This window comes from Castor canadensis, chromosome 10 (genome assembly GCF_047511655.1).
Source record: "Castor canadensis chromosome 10, mCasCan1.hap1v2, whole genome shotgun sequence".
NCBI lineage: Eukaryota > Metazoa > Chordata > Mammalia > Rodentia > Castoridae > Castor > Castor canadensis.
Window position 1 is genome coordinate 59943814 of NC_133395.1, and position 22795 is coordinate 59966608.

The window sequence follows — 22795 nt, forward strand, 5'->3', positions numbered from 1 at the left end:
GAGATTTTATATATTTATTCAGAAGGTGATTCAACTGTAGAAGGAAGTGCTTTTAGCTTTATGAAATCCAATGTTTTGAAATCTTTTTCTCTTGGCAGTTTGGTTTATTACAACTTTTGTAATCCCGAAGAGATTCTCTTGTCTGAAGTTCTTCATGCATTCAGGTATTTTGCATGATGTCTGATGTGGTCAGTAATAAAGGTTGCAATGAAGTAGTAGTTATGATCATAACCCTAGAAGACCAAAAACAGAGATGATAAGATACTTGTCTACCACTCAGAAACCTCAATATTACAGCCATTAATTGTATCTCTCTTGTCATTTAATTTGCCAGAGAATAAAGTATTGCAATATAAGCAAGGTTTAATTAAATCAAAGTTGTCATACTTAATACTTTAACATTGAAACTGCAGAATAAAAGACCAGCAAAAATATAGTTAAGCATGTACACTGTTGTTTCTAAATGTTGCCATTAATATACAAAGAAAAGAAATGACACATTAACTAAATATGCAGTCATATTGACAAGGATTAAAAGAATTAGAATGAAGAAAGCCTAGAAACACAGGCAAGAAATTTTAACTCAGAAAAGCAGAATGCTGATATCAATAAAATAGTGACTGAAAATACTGGCACACACAAAAAATACAGAGAAAGAACACAAAAATGCCTAAAGCTGTATCATTATTTAGGCACACAGCCTAAACACAGCCATCACAAATCATGTTAAGAATCCTACTTCCTACTTCATTTGAGAAGTTTTCTGGTCTGGATGTGAATCTGACAGGAGGGTGTCAAGACCAACATTGAACCTTGGAATTACTTGTTTTGCAAGATAATGATAAGAGTTTTCCCAGCTAATTAAATTAGAGCTAAAGAACAGTTTCTTACATGAAGAAAGATTTTAAAGAAAAACATTTCTTTCCCAATTCTTTTTTTTTTTTGGTGGTACTAGAGTTTGAACTCAGGGTTTTATACTTGCTAGGCATGCATTCTTTCATTCTCCACTCAACTCTTAAAAAGAAGCTGCTCCTGCAGCTCTGATGGACATTTATCTAACAGGCAGTGTTTTCCTACACATTTTCCAGACCCAATTAGAAAAATTCAAATCTGAATCCCCAGGTTAAGTCTCTTCACAGTACAAAGAAGACTTTTGAAGGGTTTCATCTATTCATTTAACAAGCAGTCTATGTGCTAGACATCTGCTTGGCATGATGAGTGAGAGAGCCCTGCATTTCTGGAACCGTCTGCCATGTTCTTACTCTTCTCTAGAAGGCAGGAGGAGAGGCCAAAACAGCCTCTGAATCTTCAAAAGGTCCTGAGACATGAGAAGAGAGGACAGCCTCTCTCTCTAGTCTCCTAGAAGGAAATACTACTTCTAGAAATTTCCAGTCTTAGGTCACTGAATTTTCTTCCCAACCAGGTAACTTTAATCACTAATGGTAGGATGTACTAACCTGACTCTTTCAGGCTAACTTTTGATCTCCATACATCAGCTATCAGAATTGTGCTGTTATTATTTTCAATTTATATTTCCTGAAGGCAAATATGAAAGGCTATATGAAATAAGTAAATATTCCCATGCATTAATTCCTCCCTCTCAAAACAAATTTTTTGACAACTGACAAAGTGTGAGTATAAATTGTGAATTTTTAACAAGCTAAAAAGAGGCAAAGGAATGAACTTAGGGAAATCATAAACATGACTGTAGTCATTTTCTTTTTCCCTTTTTAGACCACTTCTTTACACATACCCTGTCATTTTCAGCTTATTTATTTTTTCACAGCTCCTATTTCACCAAGAAGTACAGTTATACTATACTTATAATTAGATGATTAAAAAATTCTCAAAGGTAAGGTAATTTGAAGTTAATGGAAGTTGACTGAAAAAAACTCTGAAAGTGGCCTCTCTGGAGACACTGCTCAGACATGTCCATTAAGTTGTTGATTCAATTACAACAAGCCTAAATCTGCCTCAGACATGTAGTTCTCAATCTTATGACTTTTCTAGAAGAAAGATGAGTGAAAATTGTACTGAGTTCAATATTGTGATTGGTGATTTTAATACTTTCTTATAAGAATTGATGCTCTGTCTTGACTCCTCATAATAGAGCCAATCACAGTATTTTTCTTCACTGAATGGGATTATAGGTGTTTAAATAGGTTGATTTATCTTTTCCCTCTATCAGTGTCCTCTATGTTCTAACTCTAGGCTGTTGCAACAAACTCCAGAGATGTTCAGACTCTGTTGACAGGCAGAAACTTTGTCTATAGAAACAATAGAATTTCTTGGCACAGCATCATGAGTAGACAAGGCATTCAGCGTGGCTAATGCCATGAAGTTAAGATCATTTGGAAATAACGTGATTTGGTGCATCACTTATAACTACTGTTAGTATAGCTAAACAAGTATAATCAAATTGGAATTTGGATTTCTCAAGGTTTAGGCTGTCAGTCTAAAATGTAGTTGTGATTATAAATATTCAAATGAATCTAAAAAGTTCTATTACTTAAGGATAGATACTCAATGATCACAAGATATGCAGACACTGTGTACTAAAGATTTTGTTTATATTATGTCCTGCAGCTTATGAGCAGATTTTAAACAATCAAAGCAGAATAGGTGAGTAGTAGGTAGTCAAAAGCATTTTAGTCAAGGAAAATTAACAGCTAATTGCAATTCTATAATTGTCTTCAACCACTAGAAATTCCAAGTAGCACAACAGAGTAGTATAAAAGTCAAATAATACAGAATTGCAAGTGAAACCAACAATGCTTAGCTTCTGAGACTTGGATTGGTACAGAAAATGAAGCATAACAAAGGGAGGAGCTTGGCCTTATTCCACTGTTAACAGCTGTGCGTATGTAAAGAAAGTATATCCAGGAGATGAAGTGTATCACTCAAGCATTAAACTGCAGGTTTTCTACTGCTTGCCAATGGGGAGAAATTTGTACATATTCTTTGTCAAAGACTTTCCTATTTCTATCAAATTTGGTCTTGGATATCATGAACTTAATAGGAAGGCTTTCATTTCAAGTGTCTTAATGTAAGCAGATCTTACTTAATACTACTCTAAAATAAAGCTAGGACAAGTAGTATGGGAACTTGCTTTTTGATAGTTTTGCTATTTAGATCAAACTAAAGTTTCCTAGTACTTGCCTCTTGTAATCTTAAAACAACAGGGATTTTCTTTTCTGTACAGGCAGCAATGAAGTTATCAGGGAGTAGCTGTCCGTCTAAAAGAAACTCATCGTCTTTTCCTTGATCAATTAATATGTCTAGGTGAGAACCTGGATAGGACTTCACAAGATGGGTTGCATCGTAAGCCTGTAAAAAGAAAAACACTGAAAACGAAAATAAAATTGCCCAGACATACATTCTTAAGAATATACTAATATTAGATCCAAAAAGAAATTATAAGTTAGGTAAGGTGTTAGGCTGATCAAATCAGACATACCATTTTAAATTTAGTAATATGATTTTTTAGTTCTGCTAATTTCTAAGCAAAAATATAAATAAAACATTAGCAGAATAAAAGGTGCCTCAAAATATCTTTCATGATTCAAAGAAATTAGAAATTAGGGTTTTACAGTTGTTAGATAGTGGTGTCCCTTGGTATCTGTGGGGAAGTGGCACCAGCACTGCAAGGATAATGAAATCACAGATGCTCAAGTCCTGTACATGAAATGTCATAGTATTTGCATATAACCTGCAAACATCCTCCCAAATACATTAAATCATCTCTAGATCACTTACAATACCTAATACAACGTAAATGTGATGTAACAGTTGTCATACTGCACTGTCTACAAAATAGATAAGGAAAAAAGTCTGCATGTGTGTGGTACTGGCATAATTTTTTTAAAAATTCTGTTTTGTGCTTCAGTGTAGATGTAGAACCCACAGATAGGAAGGGTTAAAATATGTACACACTACTAGAGATAAAAAATTGTTTTCAAAAATAAAGAAAGTAGTATGGGATTTTGCTTTTTTATACTTTTGCTATTTAGATCAAGCTAAGGTCTAGTACTTGCCTCATAATCTAGAAACATTCAATTATTCTCTTAATTTGAGTGACTAAGAATACAGTATTTATGATATGTGCAGCATTTAAACAACTTTAACAGACTGAAGAATGAGTATGGACACAGTCATCCAGTACCTACCTTCCATTTACTTTCATCTGTTCCCAAATATCCAGTGAAGACTTTCTTGCCCCAAGAAGAGAGCACTGGGTTGCAGATTGGAGCAAATGCTGATACAGACTTCATAAACCAAAGAAATTTAAAAATAAGTTACATTTTGCTAAATCTAATATAAATATATTCACAATTTTCTTAAAAATTATGACTAGCCATGAAAACACTGTGGACAACAGATCTCAACTGTGGGCCTCTTCATAACGTATCTTTTGTGTACTCTATTAAGAGAACTAATACATGTAGACACTTAATGCAAAGCAATGCACTACAATTTAATTATGGTACTAACAGATGTGCATGTTCAGAGCTTCCACTTTTTTCCACTGAGAATAAATCTGTAGTAATATAAAACACTTCATGCCAACCTTAGTGAACTTGAAGATATTACTCAATCTGAAGCATCAGTTCTTTTCAACAGTGCCAAGAAAGCAGTGAGGAATGCTTTTATGTAGGACAGAATTTCTACTTCAATTTTGTATTCTATACAATGTTGTTTTTCACTGGGGAAAATATGGGATTTCTCTGCTTTAGAATACTTATCAATGTACATACTTACCAATAATGACTTAGTTTGTTTTGGTAGGGTACATTGTGGCATTTACAAAAGTTCTTACAATATATCAAATACATCATAGTTGAATTCACCCAAACTACTAGCATTTTTAAAGGACCAAAAATTTAAGTTTGCTTTTCTGCCTCAGACACAATAAATTGACTGCCTTATTATTTTTTTAAAACAGGAAAATAAAACCCTTTTGAAACCTATGAGAAATAGTTCATTTCTCAGTAGCTCACCTGAAATTTCTAAGAAGTCTCTCCTAAAGACAGCAAATGGATTCAACAAGTCTGAAGATAATTAAGGACTAGCCCATGGTTATAAAAACATAAGCAATCTTAAAATGATCATTGCTTTACCATACATTTCTTTCCTTTTTCAATTCTTGTAACGTAGTGCTCTGTGCATATAACACTACAGACAAAGTATGGCACTCTCGTATGACGGTTATTCAAACCTGGATCATTTACACAAAAAAATGTCAACCTATAAGGCATCAAATAAATATTCTGAAAGGCTGAGTGGTGTTTTTCATTCAAACCGCATTTCAATTTTCATTATAGGTCTTAGGAACACAGAATTCTTAAACTTCTACAAAGCGTGACCATCTTTTACCTCAGAAAATCAAATTCGGATAGAGTGTATGATATGTTTGAAATATTGTAAGAACTTTTATAAGTGCCACAATCTACCCCCAGCACAACAATAAAAAAAATCAAATTCAACCGTAGAAAGAGATTTCTAGTAAAAATAAAGATAAATGATAAGATAGTGGGCCAACGATATTAATATAGAATATCTGCTTGGTGCCAGTGACCCCATGCTTTTAATCCTAGCAACTTGGGGGACGGAGACCAGGAGCACCATTCAAGGCCAGCCTGGACAAAATGTTCACACGACTCCATCTTAACCAACAGCTGGGTGTGGTGGCATCTGTCATCTCAAGATACAAGGGAGGCAGAGATAAAGAGGACTGGGGTTCCAGGCCAGCCCAGGTAAAAAGTGTGTCAAACTTCCATTCTCCAGGAAAAAAGCTGGGCATGGTGGCAGGCACCTGTCTTTCCAGTATAGTGGAAGAACAAAATAGGAGGATCGTGGTCCAGGCCAGTCTGGGCAAAAAGTGAGACCTTATCTCCAAAATAACCAGAGCACAAAAGACTGGAGGTGTGGCTCCAGTGGTAGAGTGCCAGCCTAGCAGCCTGGAGCCCTGAGTTCAAACAACAGTGCCACAAAAAAAAAAAAAAAAAAAAAAAAAAAAGCCTAGAAAGCGGAAGAAACATGGTAAAAATTTGTTTGAAAAAAGCAATGGAAAAGATAAACAACATTTTATAATGCTTCTAATAGGCCAAAAAGAAAACACTGATAGAATTTCTGTGCTTCTGATTCTGTAGTACATATATCATATAATCAAAGTGAATGCCTTCTTGTCAACCTCCTGAAATACCCAACCCTAGAAGAGTTTAGTTCTGATTCTGAAACAACAATATCATAATTTCAATCTAAGGTCTTAACATTATAATATTCAAGAGAAATATTTATCACTAGGAGCTTGGGTAATCTTACTTTGTATTTTCCAGGATTTTTCAAAGCACAAATCAGAGCTCCATGGCCTCCCATCGAGTGGCCAAAAATAGACATCCTTTGGGGGTCCACTGGAAAATGGGCATTTATGAGTTGGGGAAGCTAGAAAGAATTTTGTAGTATAATAAAAGATACAAGAGAAAGTAAGTTTAGAATTGTTCTAAATTATATACAATAATTGCACAATCAGTACTTACAAATTAAATGGTATAAACTAATAGAGAAGAAAAGAAAGAAAAACCTCAGGTAGGCAATGGTTATTAATACATCACTGAAAATATATGGTACAAACTTTTTTGTTTTGTTTTGTCTTGTTTTCTGTGGTATTGGGGCTTGAACTCAGGGCCTACAACTTGAGCCGCTCCACCAGCCCTTTTATGTGATGGGTTTTTTGAGAAAGGGTCTCACGAACTGCTGTCCTGAGCTGGCTTTGAACTCTGATCTCCTGATCTCTGTCTCCTGAATATGGTACAAATTTCTTAAAAAGCAAGTTGAGGAAGTTAGGAAGATGATGCAAACTCTGCAAAAAGTGTCAAGTTTTGACCTGGTAATTTCACTTCTTAGAATCTGTAATAAGGGAAAAGTACAGAAGGGGGGACTATGCACATAGATAATGTAGTAATGTTTGATATGGTAAAATATATATAAAACATAAATAGATTATGACAGAATATACAATTGCTGAAATTAGAATATTTGGAGATACCTATTTTATACAACTGAAATAAAGGACAAGATTAAAAAAGTTTTATAATTAGGTTAAAATTAGTGAAAGAAACAAGTATTGGCTGGGTATGGTGGTGCATTTCTGTAATTCTAGCACTTGGGACACTGAGGCAGGAGGATCATGAGTTTGAGGTCACTCTGGGCTGCAGGGCAATTGTGAGGCCAGCATGGGCTACACAGTGAGACCCTGTCTCAAATACAAATACAGAAATGAAAACTTAAAAGTCTGGAATATACCAAAACATAATTGTTCCCTAGGGTGAGGGTATGGCTCAGTGGTAGGATTCTTGCTTACCATGTGTTAGGCCCTGGGTTTAAACCCTAGTACAATAAATAAATAAATAAATAAATACACAAACAAATAAATAAATAGAAGAGTTGGAGTGGTTGGAATTTTAATTATTGGATCTAAGTTTTTATGATATATATAATAAAATCATAAATGCATAAAAATGCACAAGCTACACATCAATATTATTGATAGAAGAATGTTTTACCACTTGTCCTTTCTAATTATGTGTTGCTTTGTCACTACAAAATATAGCTGAGTCACCCAGCTGTCAGGAAATGAACTGTTGTTTAATACACTATTTTCTTTGATATTCTGGGCAGTATGCACAGGTTGCAAAATAATTACTAAAATACTTAAATGTATATTTGATGTTAGCAGCAGCAAATAAACTAATACTAGCAAAATTTTAGGATCTTCACAAAGATGCTTATAAAAATGTACAAAATAGATTCTCCAATACCATAGCACAGTTTAAAATTCTCAGGACTGAAAGGACTTTGTGCCTAAAATCAAACTCTTGGCAGCCATCAGTTAATAATTACAATACAAATTAAATTACCTCCTCTGTCACGTAAGAGTACATTCTGTAGTTGGTTTTCCAAGGGTCTTCAGTGGCGTTCACATAAAACCCAGCGCCGGTGCCAAAGTCCCAGCTCTCATCCTCTCCTTTAATATTGCAGCCACCTGTAAAGGAAAAACCTGGTGATTTCATCTATTCGGTAATCGGTCCTCATGTTCAACGCCACACTTTTAGATGAGTGTACAAGTTCATCTGCACTAGAGCTGTCTGCCAAACACTGTGTGCTTTCTCCCTTTTGGGGTACACGGTGCAATTATACTTCCTGTCCCTTTTGTCCTTGAATGTGGCTAGCTTTGGTCAATGAGATGAGAGAGGGAATGAATGACCTTCCAACCTGGAGAATTCAGTTGCCAGGAAAAGGAACAAAGAAAGGAGCTTTATTGATTGATACAGTTCCTCCTAAGTATTCTGAATATATACCCTTCATTACTCTGTTACAAAGGACATGTCATCTCCGTCTTTCAGAGCTGTGTAGAGATCTCATCTCTATGTCCCTTCCTGACTACCAACACTTCTTTAACTCTCTTTATCACTGTGATTGCAGAAGGGAAGAGAGACACATATCTGCAGTCAATTCACTATCTTGAACTAAAGTTTCCTTATGTACTCTGGAATCACTCTAGCCTAGTGCATACATCACGGTGTTTTAATCATGATGGCACCTGAGAGGTTAAGAGACAATAGAAAAACTAGGACATGAATGTACATTCATCTGTATACTACACCAGTTTTATTTAGACTTGAAGATGGAGATCTTTAGAAAGGATCTCTGAAAAAGATACTTACGAGGGCTGGTGTCTGGAGCAATGACGACAAGGCCATGTTCTGAGGCAGCTCGATGAAAACCAGACTTCGTTATAAAATTTTGTTCTGTACAAGTTAAACCTAAAGATCAAAAGTTTTGTTATCTCATGCCAGAATTGATTATAAGCTTTAATTGTTTTATAATACAGGAGAATATGCTCACTTGTTTTACAAAAATTTTATTTTTGCATTAGAAATAATTTGAGTAAGATAAGAAAGTTTCTTTTTTTACAAAATTTACAACGGTATTAATCTAAGAACTTTTTTTTTTAAGCCACGTACCACTGGCTCATGCCTCTAATCGTAACTAGTTAGGAGGCAGAGATCATGAGGATTGTGGTTCAAAGTCAGCTGGGGGAAATAGTTCGAAAGACCCTACCTATCTTGAAAAAACTCATCAGAAAAAAAGAGGCTGGTGGAGTGGCTGAAGGTATAAGCCCTGAGTTGAAGGCCCCGTATGGAAGGAAGAAAAAAAAAAAGCCAAAATCCTATCTTTTAAAAATTCTTTTATTTTATATTTTTATTAGTTTTTAAACTGATATATAAAAGCATAAAAGGTGTACATATGAAAGTGGTGCCATTTTAATCTATATATTCATTGTGTAATGTTTCAATCAGCTTAAATGCCATTTCATATTAGGAAATTGAGCATCCGCAGAGTTTGGTACACAGGTGAGGAAGGGGATGTCATGGAAATGATACCTGTGCGGAATAAGGGAAGTACGGCACTATGGCCCACTCTGTACCTGGCTCTTAGGCAGCCACTAACACCAAAACTGCTAAGAACTGTCTTAGGTTAAATGATCCTGTAATTATGCTTTCTAAGTAGCTGAAGTTTAAATTACTGTAATTCTTTAGACTGGATGATTTGGGAATCCAGCAATATTGTTAAACGGCAATATAGGGCAGACGGTCAATATTAAAACAACCCCAGCAGGGTGTTAGCAAACATGAGTCTTTGTATTCTTCACTGAACAAGAGAAGAATGATGACCAGGTACCTTCCTTAAATTCAGTTTTAGCACATGTTGTCATTTTTCCTATAGCTGTACTTTTCAGTCATGTGATAAAGAGATGACGAAATTATCTTACCAGATGTACCTAAGACTACAGCGATGGGAGAAGGGCCTTGAGCGAGCGATAATGCTTGAGCTAAACACCACCTCACATAAGTTTTCAGTGGTCAGTGCAACATATCCTAATTCGTGGGTAATTAGCAACATGGAAGCTTATGAATAGGCATGGTGCAATATGAACTATAAAACACACTTAACATTGCTAATTATGTATAACCTCAAGACCCCTGAAGTAGTTGCCCATAAATGTGTTAAATTAATAACTTCCTCTAGGACATGAAGTTACAAATATCATTACAGGAGTGTATGATTAAATTGATAGGGTATGTAGTTATTAATGAAACCTACTTTACTCAGGTAAGTGCTCGATTTAATGACTGCTAGAATATTTTCAGTTATGCAACCATCACCACTAATTTTAGAACATTTTCATCGCTCAAAAGAAACCTCATTCATTAGTAATTACACCCTGGTTATCCCAATCCCCTCCCTGACCTCCAGTCTACTGTCTGTCTCTATGAATCTGCCTATTCTGGGCACTTATACAAATGGAATATGTAGTCTTTTCAAAATGGTTTGTTCCACTTAGCATAATGTTTTCAAGGTTCATCCATGTTGTAGCATGTATGATGACTTCATTATTTTTTTGTTGCTTAGTATTATTCTATTGAAAAATGAAAAAAACTACAAAATAACTTACTATTCTATGGATATACCACATTTCTTGTGGTATCATTTTATCAGAAGAGGTCATCTTCTGGAGGACATCTAGTTTGTTTCCACTTTTTGACAATCACAAGGTGCTACAGACATTGATGTGTTTTTGTGCAGACATATGTTTTCTTAGGTATACAGGGAACTAAGAACTATTCTGAAAGTCACCGTGACTTGGGAATGATAGGAATTACCATATAGGGGCTAACTTTGAAGACTTTAGTTTGGATTTCAGCTAATTTATCATTTTTAACAAGATAACAATTGATGTAACCTTTTTGCCATTGTTCTCCTTCAACTTACTGGAAAATAAACATTGTGGAATTCTTTCATCATCATTTCTCAAATTCACTAGCCAGGCAATCTTACCTTTTCTCAGAAAACCAGATTTAATTCCCAGGATTTACCTGTTCTTCAGCATCTCCCTAAGCAAACTGTCCTGTCATTTGATGTAAACTAACAAAAATCCTGTATTTAATACTCATAAAGCTTAGATAATCCATTTCAATTCTGGTCAGGAATTTAAGGTCTGATTATTACAGTACCCATGACAAAATCTTTAGTCAAAATAAATGACTTTAATAGCACTCACCAGAAATAAAATACAAAAAGGGGCAAAGACTGAACATAGGTCTGGACTGTGAGTCAGAAAACTTGTTCATAGGCATTTATTTAGCTACTCAGCATCTCAGTTTTCATTCTATAGATCACTTGATTTCTAAGATTATCTTTAGCTATACATGTTATGTTTTCTAAAACAATTAAAATTTAATTTTTTCGTGGATGTTTCTTACAATATCTAATTCTCTCCTGGTAAAATTCGTGTTCTTCATTTGTCACAGAAATACTTTATTAAGTTAAAATCACACTTAATAAAAGTTACATACTTAACTTTGACCTTATAAAGTGAAATATTTATTTTCATTTTCAAAGACTGGTATTAGGGCTTATCCTTGATGATACATTCTTAAGGAAGATTTAGTGAATCAATGTTATCAGAACTAATTTTAAGGAAACAAAATAACAGTTCATTACACAAATAAAAAATTTGGTTGCTTTAACTCTCAGTGTAATATTTGCTTCCAAAAGTGTCCTGAAAGAAAAGTTAGCATATTGGCTCATTTGGCTCCTGTCAAAGTCTTACTCTCCCACATTCTACTCTGCAGTCTGATTAAGAATTCTAATCACTGAAGAAGAATTAGTGTTCTCTAAGACTTTCCAGATTGCTACCAAAGATGCTCTATTGAGTCCAATTAAGATAGTATAGAGGATACTGTAGGAAGTTCTTGTCTGTGGTTTCTAATTAGTGTATCACAGTACCCTGCCTTCATCTAAAATTGTCCCATTTGACTAGTAAACTCTCTACAAACTCAAAAATGCTTGGGCAAGTATAAATTAAGTAAATAAATTTTCCAAGTCCTTGCCATTGAGTACAGAATTTTATATCCTCTGCTATGTCACTTAGTCTAATTGAAAAGGTGAAATAAATAGAATTTCATAGGTCTGAAATTAGTTTCAAGATAATGTTTCAAAGCAGATTATGACAGGCCTCTACAAACTTTTACCAGTGGCTCAGAAAGCATACCAATAAAAGAAAATAAGCCAATTAAAAAGAAACAGAAATTCCTTCATAAAATTCAGTGTGTAATACTTACCAGACAGCCAATATAGTGCAGGGCACTTTTCAGTTTCTGCCTTTGGTGGTAGGTAGATAGCAAATTTCATTTTGCATTTCAGCTCAACACTACAATTTTAACAATGACCAAACCACAGCAAATATTAATGCTCTTTATTAATCAAGACAGAATAAAAAAATTAAGCATTATGTAAAATATAAAATATATAGTATAGTGTCAAAAAAGTGATCTAATGTCCAAAGTAAGTAATTCCACCAACATTTAAGGAATATACTTTATCCTTTGAAGAAAGAATGGAGCCAGTTCAGAACACTGATCCACTGACCAAGCCGAGCCTATGCTTTGCATGAAATATAGTCATCTGGAGCAGAATAAGTCAAGAAAAATAAATGTAATGCTCAATGTAGCACTTCTATTCTTACAAGAAAAAATGTTTCTATGTCCAAAGAAACAGAACAATAGCTTTGATGAAAATGAATTCCAACTATCTTAAATCCCATGTTTGTTCATGGGCACTGAAATGCACATCTTTAATTTGCTCTTTCATCATTAATATTTTGTCACAATCACAATGGTTACAACTAGCTAAGACAATCTTGATAAAAAAAAAAAACCTCAGTTATTTTCCCATGTAAACAGTAATTTATGCAACAATGACCTCTCATGGGCTTATTTACAAAATCACATAGATGTAAGTCAACTTACTGCTTCAGAACAAATAGCTATTCTTTCATTAGTTATGTGTGTACAGATAATTTGAAGTAAATGGAACTACAAACAGTGGATTCTTCTATAAGCCCTGTAAGAAACTACTTTTCCCTTACCCACAACTTTTCAATTCGTCACATTCAAGAGCATTTTACCTTTTATCATCTGATTCTTCTGTTACTTAGCACCACATCTAAATAACATCCTTTCACTGCTGTTTCTTAATTTTTTTCAGTTTCAGTTTTTATCTATTTCCCATTACGGCAGATTTTAGTTAACTTACCACCTTGCCTTTGCATTCTGTACCTTAAGACCTTTTCTAAGCTAGATGAGGAGGCACACAACTTAATCCCTGCACTTGGGAAGTTAAGCAGGAAGACTGAGAGTTCGGGGCTGTCTGGGCTATGTGGGGAGACCCTGTGTTAAAAAAAAAAAAAGAAAAAAAACAACCTTTCCTGTTCACTTAAAAATTTCTTAAAAGCAATAAATGCTCAAAAAAAAAAAAAAAAAAGAGAGAGAGAGAGAAATCTACAAAATAAGTGGCAGAGAAAAACTGTCAACAGGGTAGATCCCATGTGAAGTGTTCTTACAAATGGTTTTTGTTTAAAAGTCCTCTCTCCAGCAGTTGTGGAACAAATCAGGTCTGAAGCAATTCAAACAATAGTATGATTAACACCTACTTAAGCAAGCTTCTCAAACTTCTGTCCCTCTCAGGTCATTAGGACTTTGCTCATTACCAAGGAACAGAATCTCAACCATAGGGTTTGCTATGGCCATTCTGTTTTATCACTAATTCAACACCAAACTCCCCTCTCATCCAGTTATATAAATTTCCTTTCAAATAGTCAATTGCATAGATTTCACTTTCTTAAAAAAATTGAGGACAATGAGGGGATGGATATGATCCAAACACATGATATACATGATTGAAAATATCATAATGAAGCCTATTATTTTGTACAAAAAAAAAAGACTTTTAAAATCTCACCAAACCAATATGGTCCAACAGAACTTTCTACAATGATAAAAATGTCCCATACCTGCATTCTCAATACAGCAGCTTCCAGTCCCTGTAGCTAACCACTGAGCTTCTGAAGTGTGGCCAGAAGACTGAATGTTAGATGCATAATTAGTTTAACTGGAATGGGTGCATGTGACTACTGGCTATTGTTGTCTTCTGACTTTCTGATATGCTGCCTTAGCATCACCACGCTCATCTGGAAATTCCTTCCCTTCTGATCCTCTTTCCTATCACATGTACTCAGCTCTCTTGCTTTTCAGTCCCTCATTTTGGTGAAGCACAAATGGTCCACATTTGGTCCAGTTGCCTGTATAAGAGCTGCATGGGAAATACACGTATGTATTCAAAAATGTCTTCATCTTATTGTGAACACGTAAGTGACGTGACAGGCCTGGAAGCTATCCTTCAGGAGTTTGAAGGCAATGCCACTGCCTTCTTGATTCTGGTATTGTCCACGAGCTAACCTGTATCTTTGAAGATTCTTAATTTCTTAATACATTTCTTCCCTCTGGATGTTTGGGAATTTTGTCTTTGCTGTCAATGCACTTGCTTCAGTGTTGCCGGTGTATTTTCATCTATTATGCTGGACCACTTTTTCAGACTAGCAATTTAAACCATTCACTTTAAGAATTCAAGATTTCTTTATCTTTTATAGCCACATCTGTTTATTTTTCAAAACTCCTAATAGATAATGGGCTTCCTGGACTAGTCCTCTAATTTTATCTTTTCTCCCTAATCTCCCATTTTGGTCTTGTCCTACTTTCTAGGAAGCTCAATTTTATCAATGAATCTTTCTAAGGAGTGTTGTTATTTCTACTATCAAATTTTAAATTTCTGGGCTCTGTTTTGTTCTTCAATATTTTTAATATCATTTTCCCGATGTCAGAAGTCAGTATCATCTCCTATGCCTTGGACAGTATCAGTAGTACATGGGTTTGTTTGTTTGTTTGTTTTTTTATTATTCATATGTGCATACAATGCTTGGGTCATTTCTCCCCCCTTCCCCAACTCCCTCCCTTACCACCCACTCCACCCCCTCCCTCTCCCCCCCACCCCCTTGATACCCGGCAGAAACTATTTTGCCCTTATCTCTAATTTTGTTGTAGAGAGAGTATAAGCCATAATAGGAAGGAACAAGGATTTTTGCTAGTTGAGATAAGGATACAGGGAGTTGACTCACATTGATTTCCTGTGCGTGGGTGTTACCTTCTAGGTTAATTCTTCTTGTTCTAACCTTTTCTCTAGTTCCTGGTCCCCTTCTCCCATTGGCCTCAGTTGCTTTTAAGGTATCTGCTTTAGTTTCTCTGTGTTGAGGGCAACAAATGCTAGCTAATTTTTTAGGTGTCTTACCTATCCTCATATCTCCCTTGTGTGCTCTCGCTTTTATCTTGTGATGAAAGTTCAATCCCCTTGTTGTGTTTGTCCTTGATCTAATGTCCGCATATGAGGGAGAACATACGATTTTTGGTCTTTTGAGCCATTCTGAGGCTAACCTCACTCAGAATGATGTTCTCCAATTCCATCCATTTACCAGTGAATGATAACATTTCATTCTTCATAACTGCATAAAATTCCATTGTGTATAGATACCACATTTTCTTAATCCATTCGTCAGTAGTGGGGCATCTTGACTGTTTCCATAACTTGGCTATTGTGAATAGTGCTGCAATAAACATGGGTGTGCAGGTTCCTCTGGAGTAACCTGTGTAACAGTGTTTGTTTGTTTTTCTGATTGGCAGTCCAGGGGTTTCAACTCAGGGCTTCACACTTGATAGGCAGGCTCTCCTGCTTTGGTTGAAGCACACCCCCAGGCCAACAGCAGTACTTCTGAAGTTTATCTCCTTCAGTCTGTTTCCTTCAATGCTTTTCTGCCATAAGTATATGTGTTTTGAATTTGAGGAGTCACATGAGTGTCTAGAGCTCTTTAGCCACCTACTCCTATTTAAGAGCGGAACACTAAAAATGTGACTGAAAACAGTGTGCCTGGTAGGGATGTCAGTCATTTCTTCACTGTAGAATGATATCTGGCTGGGCTATTTTGTTTGCAAAATAAAGAAGAGACCTCTTCTTTTAGAGTAGTCAAATTCCCAAAGAAAACTCTTCTAAAAGGTTATAAATTTAATTCCCCATGTTCTGGAAACAAATGGAAGAAATTCAGTGTACCAGTATTTGCTTACTGTACTTACATTACTACACTTCCCATCAAGTACACCTTCACTAAAGAATAAACCTCCAATCATTGCCCAGAACTGGGGAAAGGTAGCATCCTGTATACAAAGAATGATGGGATAATATGGAATTTGTTTTTAAAATAAACTTTTGACTAATTGCTTTTTACTGAGTTCCAATTTATCTTTCCCAGGTGTACTTGATAGCTTCATTTCCTAAGGCTGCATTTAACTGTCACTTTTCAGCTTTCTCTTGCTGATGTTTAGGATTTAGGTCTCTAAGCTTTGCTGTAGGTAGTGCCCTGTCCACCTGTATTCCTGTTTCTAAACTGCTGTGATTAGCTGCTGACCCCTGCTTCTTTTTTTTTTTTTTTTTTTTACTTTTCATAATATTTTTATTAATATTCAAAGTAATTGGCTATAAGTTTTTGTAATACAAAATCTAATAAGAAGGATGGAATTAATTTAGGGGGACATGGGGTGTTATAATAGTTTCATAGGGCCTTTATAACAAAGTACCAAAACTGCGAAGCTCAGAACAGATTTATTCTTTGGTCTGGAAACTAGAAGTTTGAAATCAAGGTGGACTTCTTTCTGCAATGCTGGGTAGAGTCCTTCCTTGCTTCCTCCTAGTTTCTGTGGTGGCCAGCAATCATTGGCATTCCTTGACTTGTGTCTGCATCACTCCTGTCTTTGCCTGTATCATCACCTGGTGTTGATGACATGGAGTGTGGTCTGTCTTCACCGTCTTCTCTCTTGTAAGAAAGGGCCTAACCTTTCTTGACATCATCTTAACTAGTTCTGTATGCAACAGTTCTGTTTCCAAAGGTCATATTCTGAGGTATTTCAGCATATCTTTTTGGGGAGGACACCATTCAATCAATAACAGGGAGATACTGTTTTGCTTAATTGGAGTTCAAAGCCGGGTGCTGGTGGCTCATGCCTGTATTCTCAGATAACATGGGAGGCTGAGATTGGAAGGATCAGGTTCATGGCCAGCCCAGGCAAATAGTTCATAAGACCCCATCTCTATAAAAATAACCAAAGCAAAATGGCAGAAGGCATGTCTCAAGTGGTACAGTGCCTGCTTTGAAAGTAGGATGGCCTGAGTTCAAACCCCAGAACCACACACACACACACACACACAAAAACTGGAGTTCAGGATTAGTGTTTCTTATCAGATAGGTCACAGATGTTCATCATAGCTCTAGGGCCATATATGCAAAGGTCATGAATTGAATTTGGCCTATGAGCCCTTGGTTGATACATAGATACATAGGTATTAAGAATAATAATAATAGAAAGAAATGGATAATAATATTGAAGGTAGTTTTACTTGCAGGATGTGACCCCTGCTTCTTCATGCCTTTCTCTGTGTGTTTGTGTGTGTGTGTGTGTGTGTGTGAGCCGTCTTTACTCAATGTATGTCAGTCAGATTTGGGGAAGCAACAGAGGCAAATGCAGGCATTTAGTAAGTTGCCTTCTTTATCAAGGCCAGGTGTCTTTTACATTAAAAAATTCTCAAGAAAGATGTTCTCAGAATTTTAGTGGCAATATAGACCTTTTCACAACGTTTTAGAAGGCCATCAAGTCAAAGCTTGAAGATAGTCTTTGTTCAGGCTCCTCTTCAACTCATAAGTCCAGTGCTTAGCCAATTAAGTTGGTGAAATTGTCAAATAGAAGGTGAAAGAGAGAGAGAGACATACACAGAGAGAAACAGGCAGGTCTAAAAGTAAAATGTTATACCACTATGTAAACAGTTATATAAAAAATTCAATAAAATTGATTGAGAGACATCTAAAATTATCTGTATCTTAATAGTTACCTGTTATGTTCAAAAACTTTCTGAAATCCTCCAAAGCACTTGTTTCTGGAAATCTGTTTCAGTGCCATTCTTCTCCTATTAGTGAAGATTAATCGCATTAATTTTTAAAGACTCAATTCTTGAAAACCTTGAAACAAAACTGTTTTTCAAATTATTTGACCATACACCTATTTTCTACCTAGAACTTTTTCTCACATGCCTGCTAAATAATATTAAGAGAATAATACTCACATTTGCTTTTGTTATTTATACTTCTTACTAGAATACATTAGTACTTTGTTATATTGTTACTAATTTATTAATAAGCTTTTAGTGATTGTTGTATATTATCCTAAATTTTTTTAAATCAGATCTTTTTTAAAGATCTGAAGTTATCAATTGGTAATTATAATTTATATATTATAATTTCAATACTGGGGTATTGAAACAAAAAGTTAAGATTTTATAAGAGGAGGAAGATGTGACAATTATTTTGATAATTACAGGTAACATCTTCGTGAAATAGGTTTTTTTTTTATATGTTAAAACAATCAAATTACTCATTCTTTGGGAGTTTTTGAGAAAAGGTAATACACAAATTTCAGAAAAATATATCTCCTTTTAAAACAAAAGAACAAGTAAACATATGCCTGTTAGTAGTAAATTAAAAGAACATCTTGTCAGGTCAGAAGTGGTGGCTCACACTTTTAATCCCAGATACTCCGAAAGTGGAGATGAGAGGATTGTGATTCGAGGACAGCCGGGGCCAAAAAACAAAGAGTCTGCTTCCAAAAAGAAGACAGGCCTAGTGGTTACACCTGTAACCCCAGCTATAGGGGAAAAGATGTAGGGGAATCATGGTCCCAGACTTTCCAGGCAAAATGCCAGATGCTATCTCAAAAGTAAGCTAAAGCAAAAAGGACTGGAGGTGTGGCTCAAGCACAAAGCATTGAGTTTAAACTCCAGTGTCACCAAGCAAACAAACATAACACATGGAGGGCTGGGGCATGGCTCAAGTGGTAGAATGATGGGTAAACAGTGGAAGGCCCTGAGTTCAAACCTCAGTACCTCAAAAAAAAAAGTAAATTAAATGGGAAAGTCATTTTTAGATTAAGTACTTGTTAAGCAAAGAGGAATTTGAACTGATTCTGATGTGTACAACTCAAGGATTTCCTTCCCACCCCATAGAGGCACAGCATTAAAATGTAAAATGCTAGGTTTTACAGAGGAAATGAAAGCTTCAGGCACCAGGAACAGGTAGTACCACTCTGGTGGCCTCTGTGAAACGTACCACTATATGTCCACCAGATTAAACTGCAGATTACTCTCATAAAGACATGTAATGACAATCTTAAAAGGCTAATTTTGGAAATGCCTTTGCAAAATCCTAAATGAGAACAGTTAAATCTCATCTTCAAGGAATCCTCTAGTAAGTCTAGATAATTAGTTTTACACTGGAAAATTCTCATTTGAACTCAGGGAGTCTGACACCAGAGTTCCTACTCTCAGTTGCCTGGTTGTACTGCCTCTCTACAGCCCTTAAGTACTTAAAAAAAAAGTACACTTCAAGGGTACTCGCAGGAGGGTAGGGTAAATGAAGAGGATAAAGGAGAGTGAATATGGTGACATATTTTTCTATACATCTATGAATACTGAACACTGAATCCTACTGAAGCCTTTAAGAAGGGGAATGGGAGAAAAGGCACAATAATGGAGGGGACGAACCAAACTGGGGTACATTGCTCACATGCATAGAAATATCACAATGAAACCCCCTGTATAACTACCACATACCAATAAAAATGTTTTAAAAACAAGAAAGTACATTCCAAGATTGACTAATGCTATGGGATTAGGGTATTACAATCACACACAGAGAAACTACCGTCTGTTAATATGTAATTTATGTTTTCAGTCTACAAAAGATTACTTCTTAAAAATGACAAACTGCCTATACGGTGTTATTATATATAAACCTCAGTTATTCATGATCCAGCTTTAAACAATAAAATCAGAGGCAGACACTGAATCATTTTTATATATATATGGGACCAAGGAATAAAATTTATTTGCTAAAGAACTCGACAAGGAATCTTTTTTTTTAATGCAAAGGGACTATGTCTGCTTTCTCAAAACGTGATACACTAAGCCTGTATCTGGTACAAAAGAGGAACTTAATAATTGTGTCTCTGTTTGAATGTTTGAATTTACAATGTGAAACATTAAAAACTTAGCTGGCCTTTTATTTGTATCATTCAAACTTTGTTATTCACTTTGTTATTATCCCACAAGTAGTCTCCTACCACTGCTCTTTGAATGTTCCTTAATTAAAACTCTAAACTAATACTTGTAGTAAAAGAAACATGAAAATGCTTTTTTTAAATTGGTAGAAGTCCTTAGAAATTGTTAGTCATTTTTATTTAATTATTAAATCAAAAATGACCCCAACAAAATTGGCGGTTCCCTATTGAGTTCTCAGTTCACTGTGCGACCCGAATTTTCAACTGAGTCCAGAGACGCGGTACCGCCCCACCCTCCCCGCACCGTCCGCACCCTGGTGCGCGCCCCCGACGCAGACGGTCACCGCTGTCCCCTGGCGCCACAGGTAGGGTGACATCTACTCCGCGCGCTGGGAAAAGCCGCACAGCGCGGCGGGCACCGCGGACAGCAGCGTCCCTGAAGGCAGCGCGCCCGGCGCTGGTCACGCGCGACCGGGAGCTCCGCGCCGAAATGCGGGGAGCGACGAGGTCCGGGCTCCCGGCCACGGCTTGGTGGCGCTAGGCCTGCAGATGCCCGCCCCGACCAGGCCCCTGCCCCAGCCCCACACAGGCCAAATACGACCCGGCTTAGGCTAGAACCCCATCTTACCTGGAGCAGCGGTGGAAGCGAGACAGAAGCCACCACAGGGGAAGAGCCAGGCTTCAACTTAGTCTTTTAGGACCCGGGCTGGCCACGCCCCTAATCCCACCCCCTCCAGTCCCACCCCCCCTTCGCGCCCAACCCTGGCCCGCCCTCCGTGGGCTCGCCCTTTTCCCCGCCCCCTGCCCACCCACCCTCCGTGTCCCCGCCCCCTGCCCACCTCCTTCTGTCGAGTGTCCCAAGAACGTTCCAGGAGAGGGCAGCAAGAGGCCGAGCCTTTAAGAAGCCGATGGCTGGTCCACTTAACTCAGGGAAAAGGTTCCTGTGTAACTCTTTACGGTCATTCAGACACCGGGGCTTCATTTCATGTCCTCACTTCCACCCCAGATCCTCTCTGTCCACCTACCTGGTGGAGTTACTTGGAATCTCCTGCAGATCCAATCTTCCCTCAGTAAAACACTGTGCAAATTGCTGATTAATGATCAACGACAGATCTCACTGACTTTCTGCCTCTTTCATTTAAACAAACTGTGAATGTACTTTGTCTTTTGAGAAAATCAAACACCACTACAAAGGGCTGTTTTCACCAGTGTCAGACGGGTTGTTCCTCCTGGCTTCGTGGCACAACGTGAGCATTTGCAAAGGGCCCCTAGGTCAGGTGCTGCCTGCACTTGCTCTTATTGTCAGTGGGCTTTTGAGCCAGGGCTCTACATTTTCGTTTTGCTCTAGGCCTGCAAATGATGTAGCTGAGCTTGCTGAAAGGACCACTAGGGGAAATGGCTTCTGGAAACTAGATTCAAAAAATTCTATTCTTTAAAAAATATTAGGAATCTGTATTATTATTTTGATTTGAAAGCAAACTGAAATTCAAAGGGAGGTTGACATTCTTGATAATGAAAATATAATAAAATGGGCAAATATTAAGTATCTAAATAAATAATACAAAAATGATTTGTAAACATGTGACTGAGGAGTTTGAATTGAGTAGGATGCAATCTTCGGAAGTCAATAAAGGGATGCAATGAAAATGAAAAATCTCAAGTCTACTTGATTCTGTGGATGAGGAAATTGTCTTAGACAGCCCAGCTGCTGTAACAGACTGGGTGGCTTAAGAGAAATTTATTCCATCTCATTCTGAAAGCTGGGAAGTCCAAGTTTAAGGAGCCAGCCAGCTCTGTTCCTGGTGTCTGCCTTATTCTTGGTTTTCAGGGGGACACCATTTTGTTATAACCTCACTTTTGGAAGGACTACAGGTCTGGTCTCTTCATCTTTTTATAAGGACATTAGTCTCACTGATGAAAACTCCATGCACCAGTCATAACTGTTTTCCAAAGTCCTCACCTCCATATGCTGTAAAATAAGTGATTCAGGCTTCAAAATAGGAGTTTTGGGGAGCACAAACATTCTGTCCATAGCAGACTAATTTTTGAGAGTGTAGAAAAGGTAGCACCCATGGAGAATGACATACTGAACATCAGATATGCACCTTGTAAAGTGTTATGGATTTTCCACAGACTAGGTCAGGCTTTCTCAATTTGGGGATTACTGGCATTTGGGCCAGAAAATGTTTGCTGTGGGCAATTGTCCTGAGCATCATAGTGACACTGGATTGCTGATCCTGAGTTCATGACTGCGCAAAGTCCATGATCGAAGACGCTGGACCAAGAATTAAGGAGTAAAGCAAGCACAAGACAGCAATGCTCACAGGGCAGGAATGGCTCAGGGAAAGCCAGATTCTCAGAATGAAGTACAGGGCTCTGCCTGGCTTAGGTCCAACTTTTCTATCATGAAACTTGCTACATTTGTGATTGCCTGTGCTGGGTCAACTTCCCACTGGACTCAGCCACCTTCCCAACCTCTTCTTTGTCGAAAAGCACATTCTGAGAGGGTCTGGTCAGCTCATCCAGGCCTTGGCACTGCCACGTACATCTTGCAGCTGCATTTTGTGAGAGGTCTATGATTTCTCCGTGAAGCCTGTTGTTCTGCACGCCCCTTTAGATGTTTCCCTCATCAAAATGCAGGTATCTCTGTCATTGTTCCCTACAGGAGGATGTTTAGTAACATCCGG

The 22795-nt window shown here is 37.0% G+C and overlaps 1 protein-coding gene across 2 annotated transcripts; it reads right to left on the bottom strand.

Moving 5' to 3' along the window:
• On the bottom strand, positions 1-20816 carry Esd (esterase D). 2 transcript variants are annotated; one of them, XM_020176604.2, is made up of 9 exons: positions 20737-20816; positions 17890-17964; positions 12186-12274; positions 8724-8822; positions 7917-8041; positions 6322-6441; positions 4167-4265; positions 3160-3327; positions 1-233 (listed from the first exon to the last, which is right to left on the bottom strand). In XM_020176604.2, exons 2-9 carry the CDS (start codon positions 17955-17957, stop codon positions 153-155), a joined length of 849 nt encoding a protein of 282 aa, XP_020032193.1. In that variant the 5' UTR covers positions 17958-17964; positions 20737-20816; the 3' UTR covers positions 1-152. The 2 variants fall into 2 exon arrangements, with proteins under 2 accessions (XP_020032193.1, XP_073899485.1); XM_074043384.1 differs by lacking the exon at positions 3160-3327 and having other exon boundaries at positions 20737-20815.
• Positions 20817-22795: the final 1979 nt, after the last annotated feature.

Excerpts from the sequence above, each read along its gene's own strand:
- Esd (XM_020176604.2), bottom strand. The coding sequence starts at position 17,957 with ATGGCACTGAAACAGATTTCCAGAAACAAGTGCTTTGGAGGATTTCAG. Across the intron at positions 4,266-6,321 it reads AAAATCCTGGAAAATACAAA|TCTGTATCAGCATTTGCTCC; the intron begins GTAAGATTACCC and ends TGGTTTATGAAG. Across the intron at positions 3,328-4,166 it reads CAGATGAAAGTAAATGGAAG|GCTTACGATGCAACCCATCT; the intron begins GTAGGTACTGGA and ends TTCTTTTTACAG.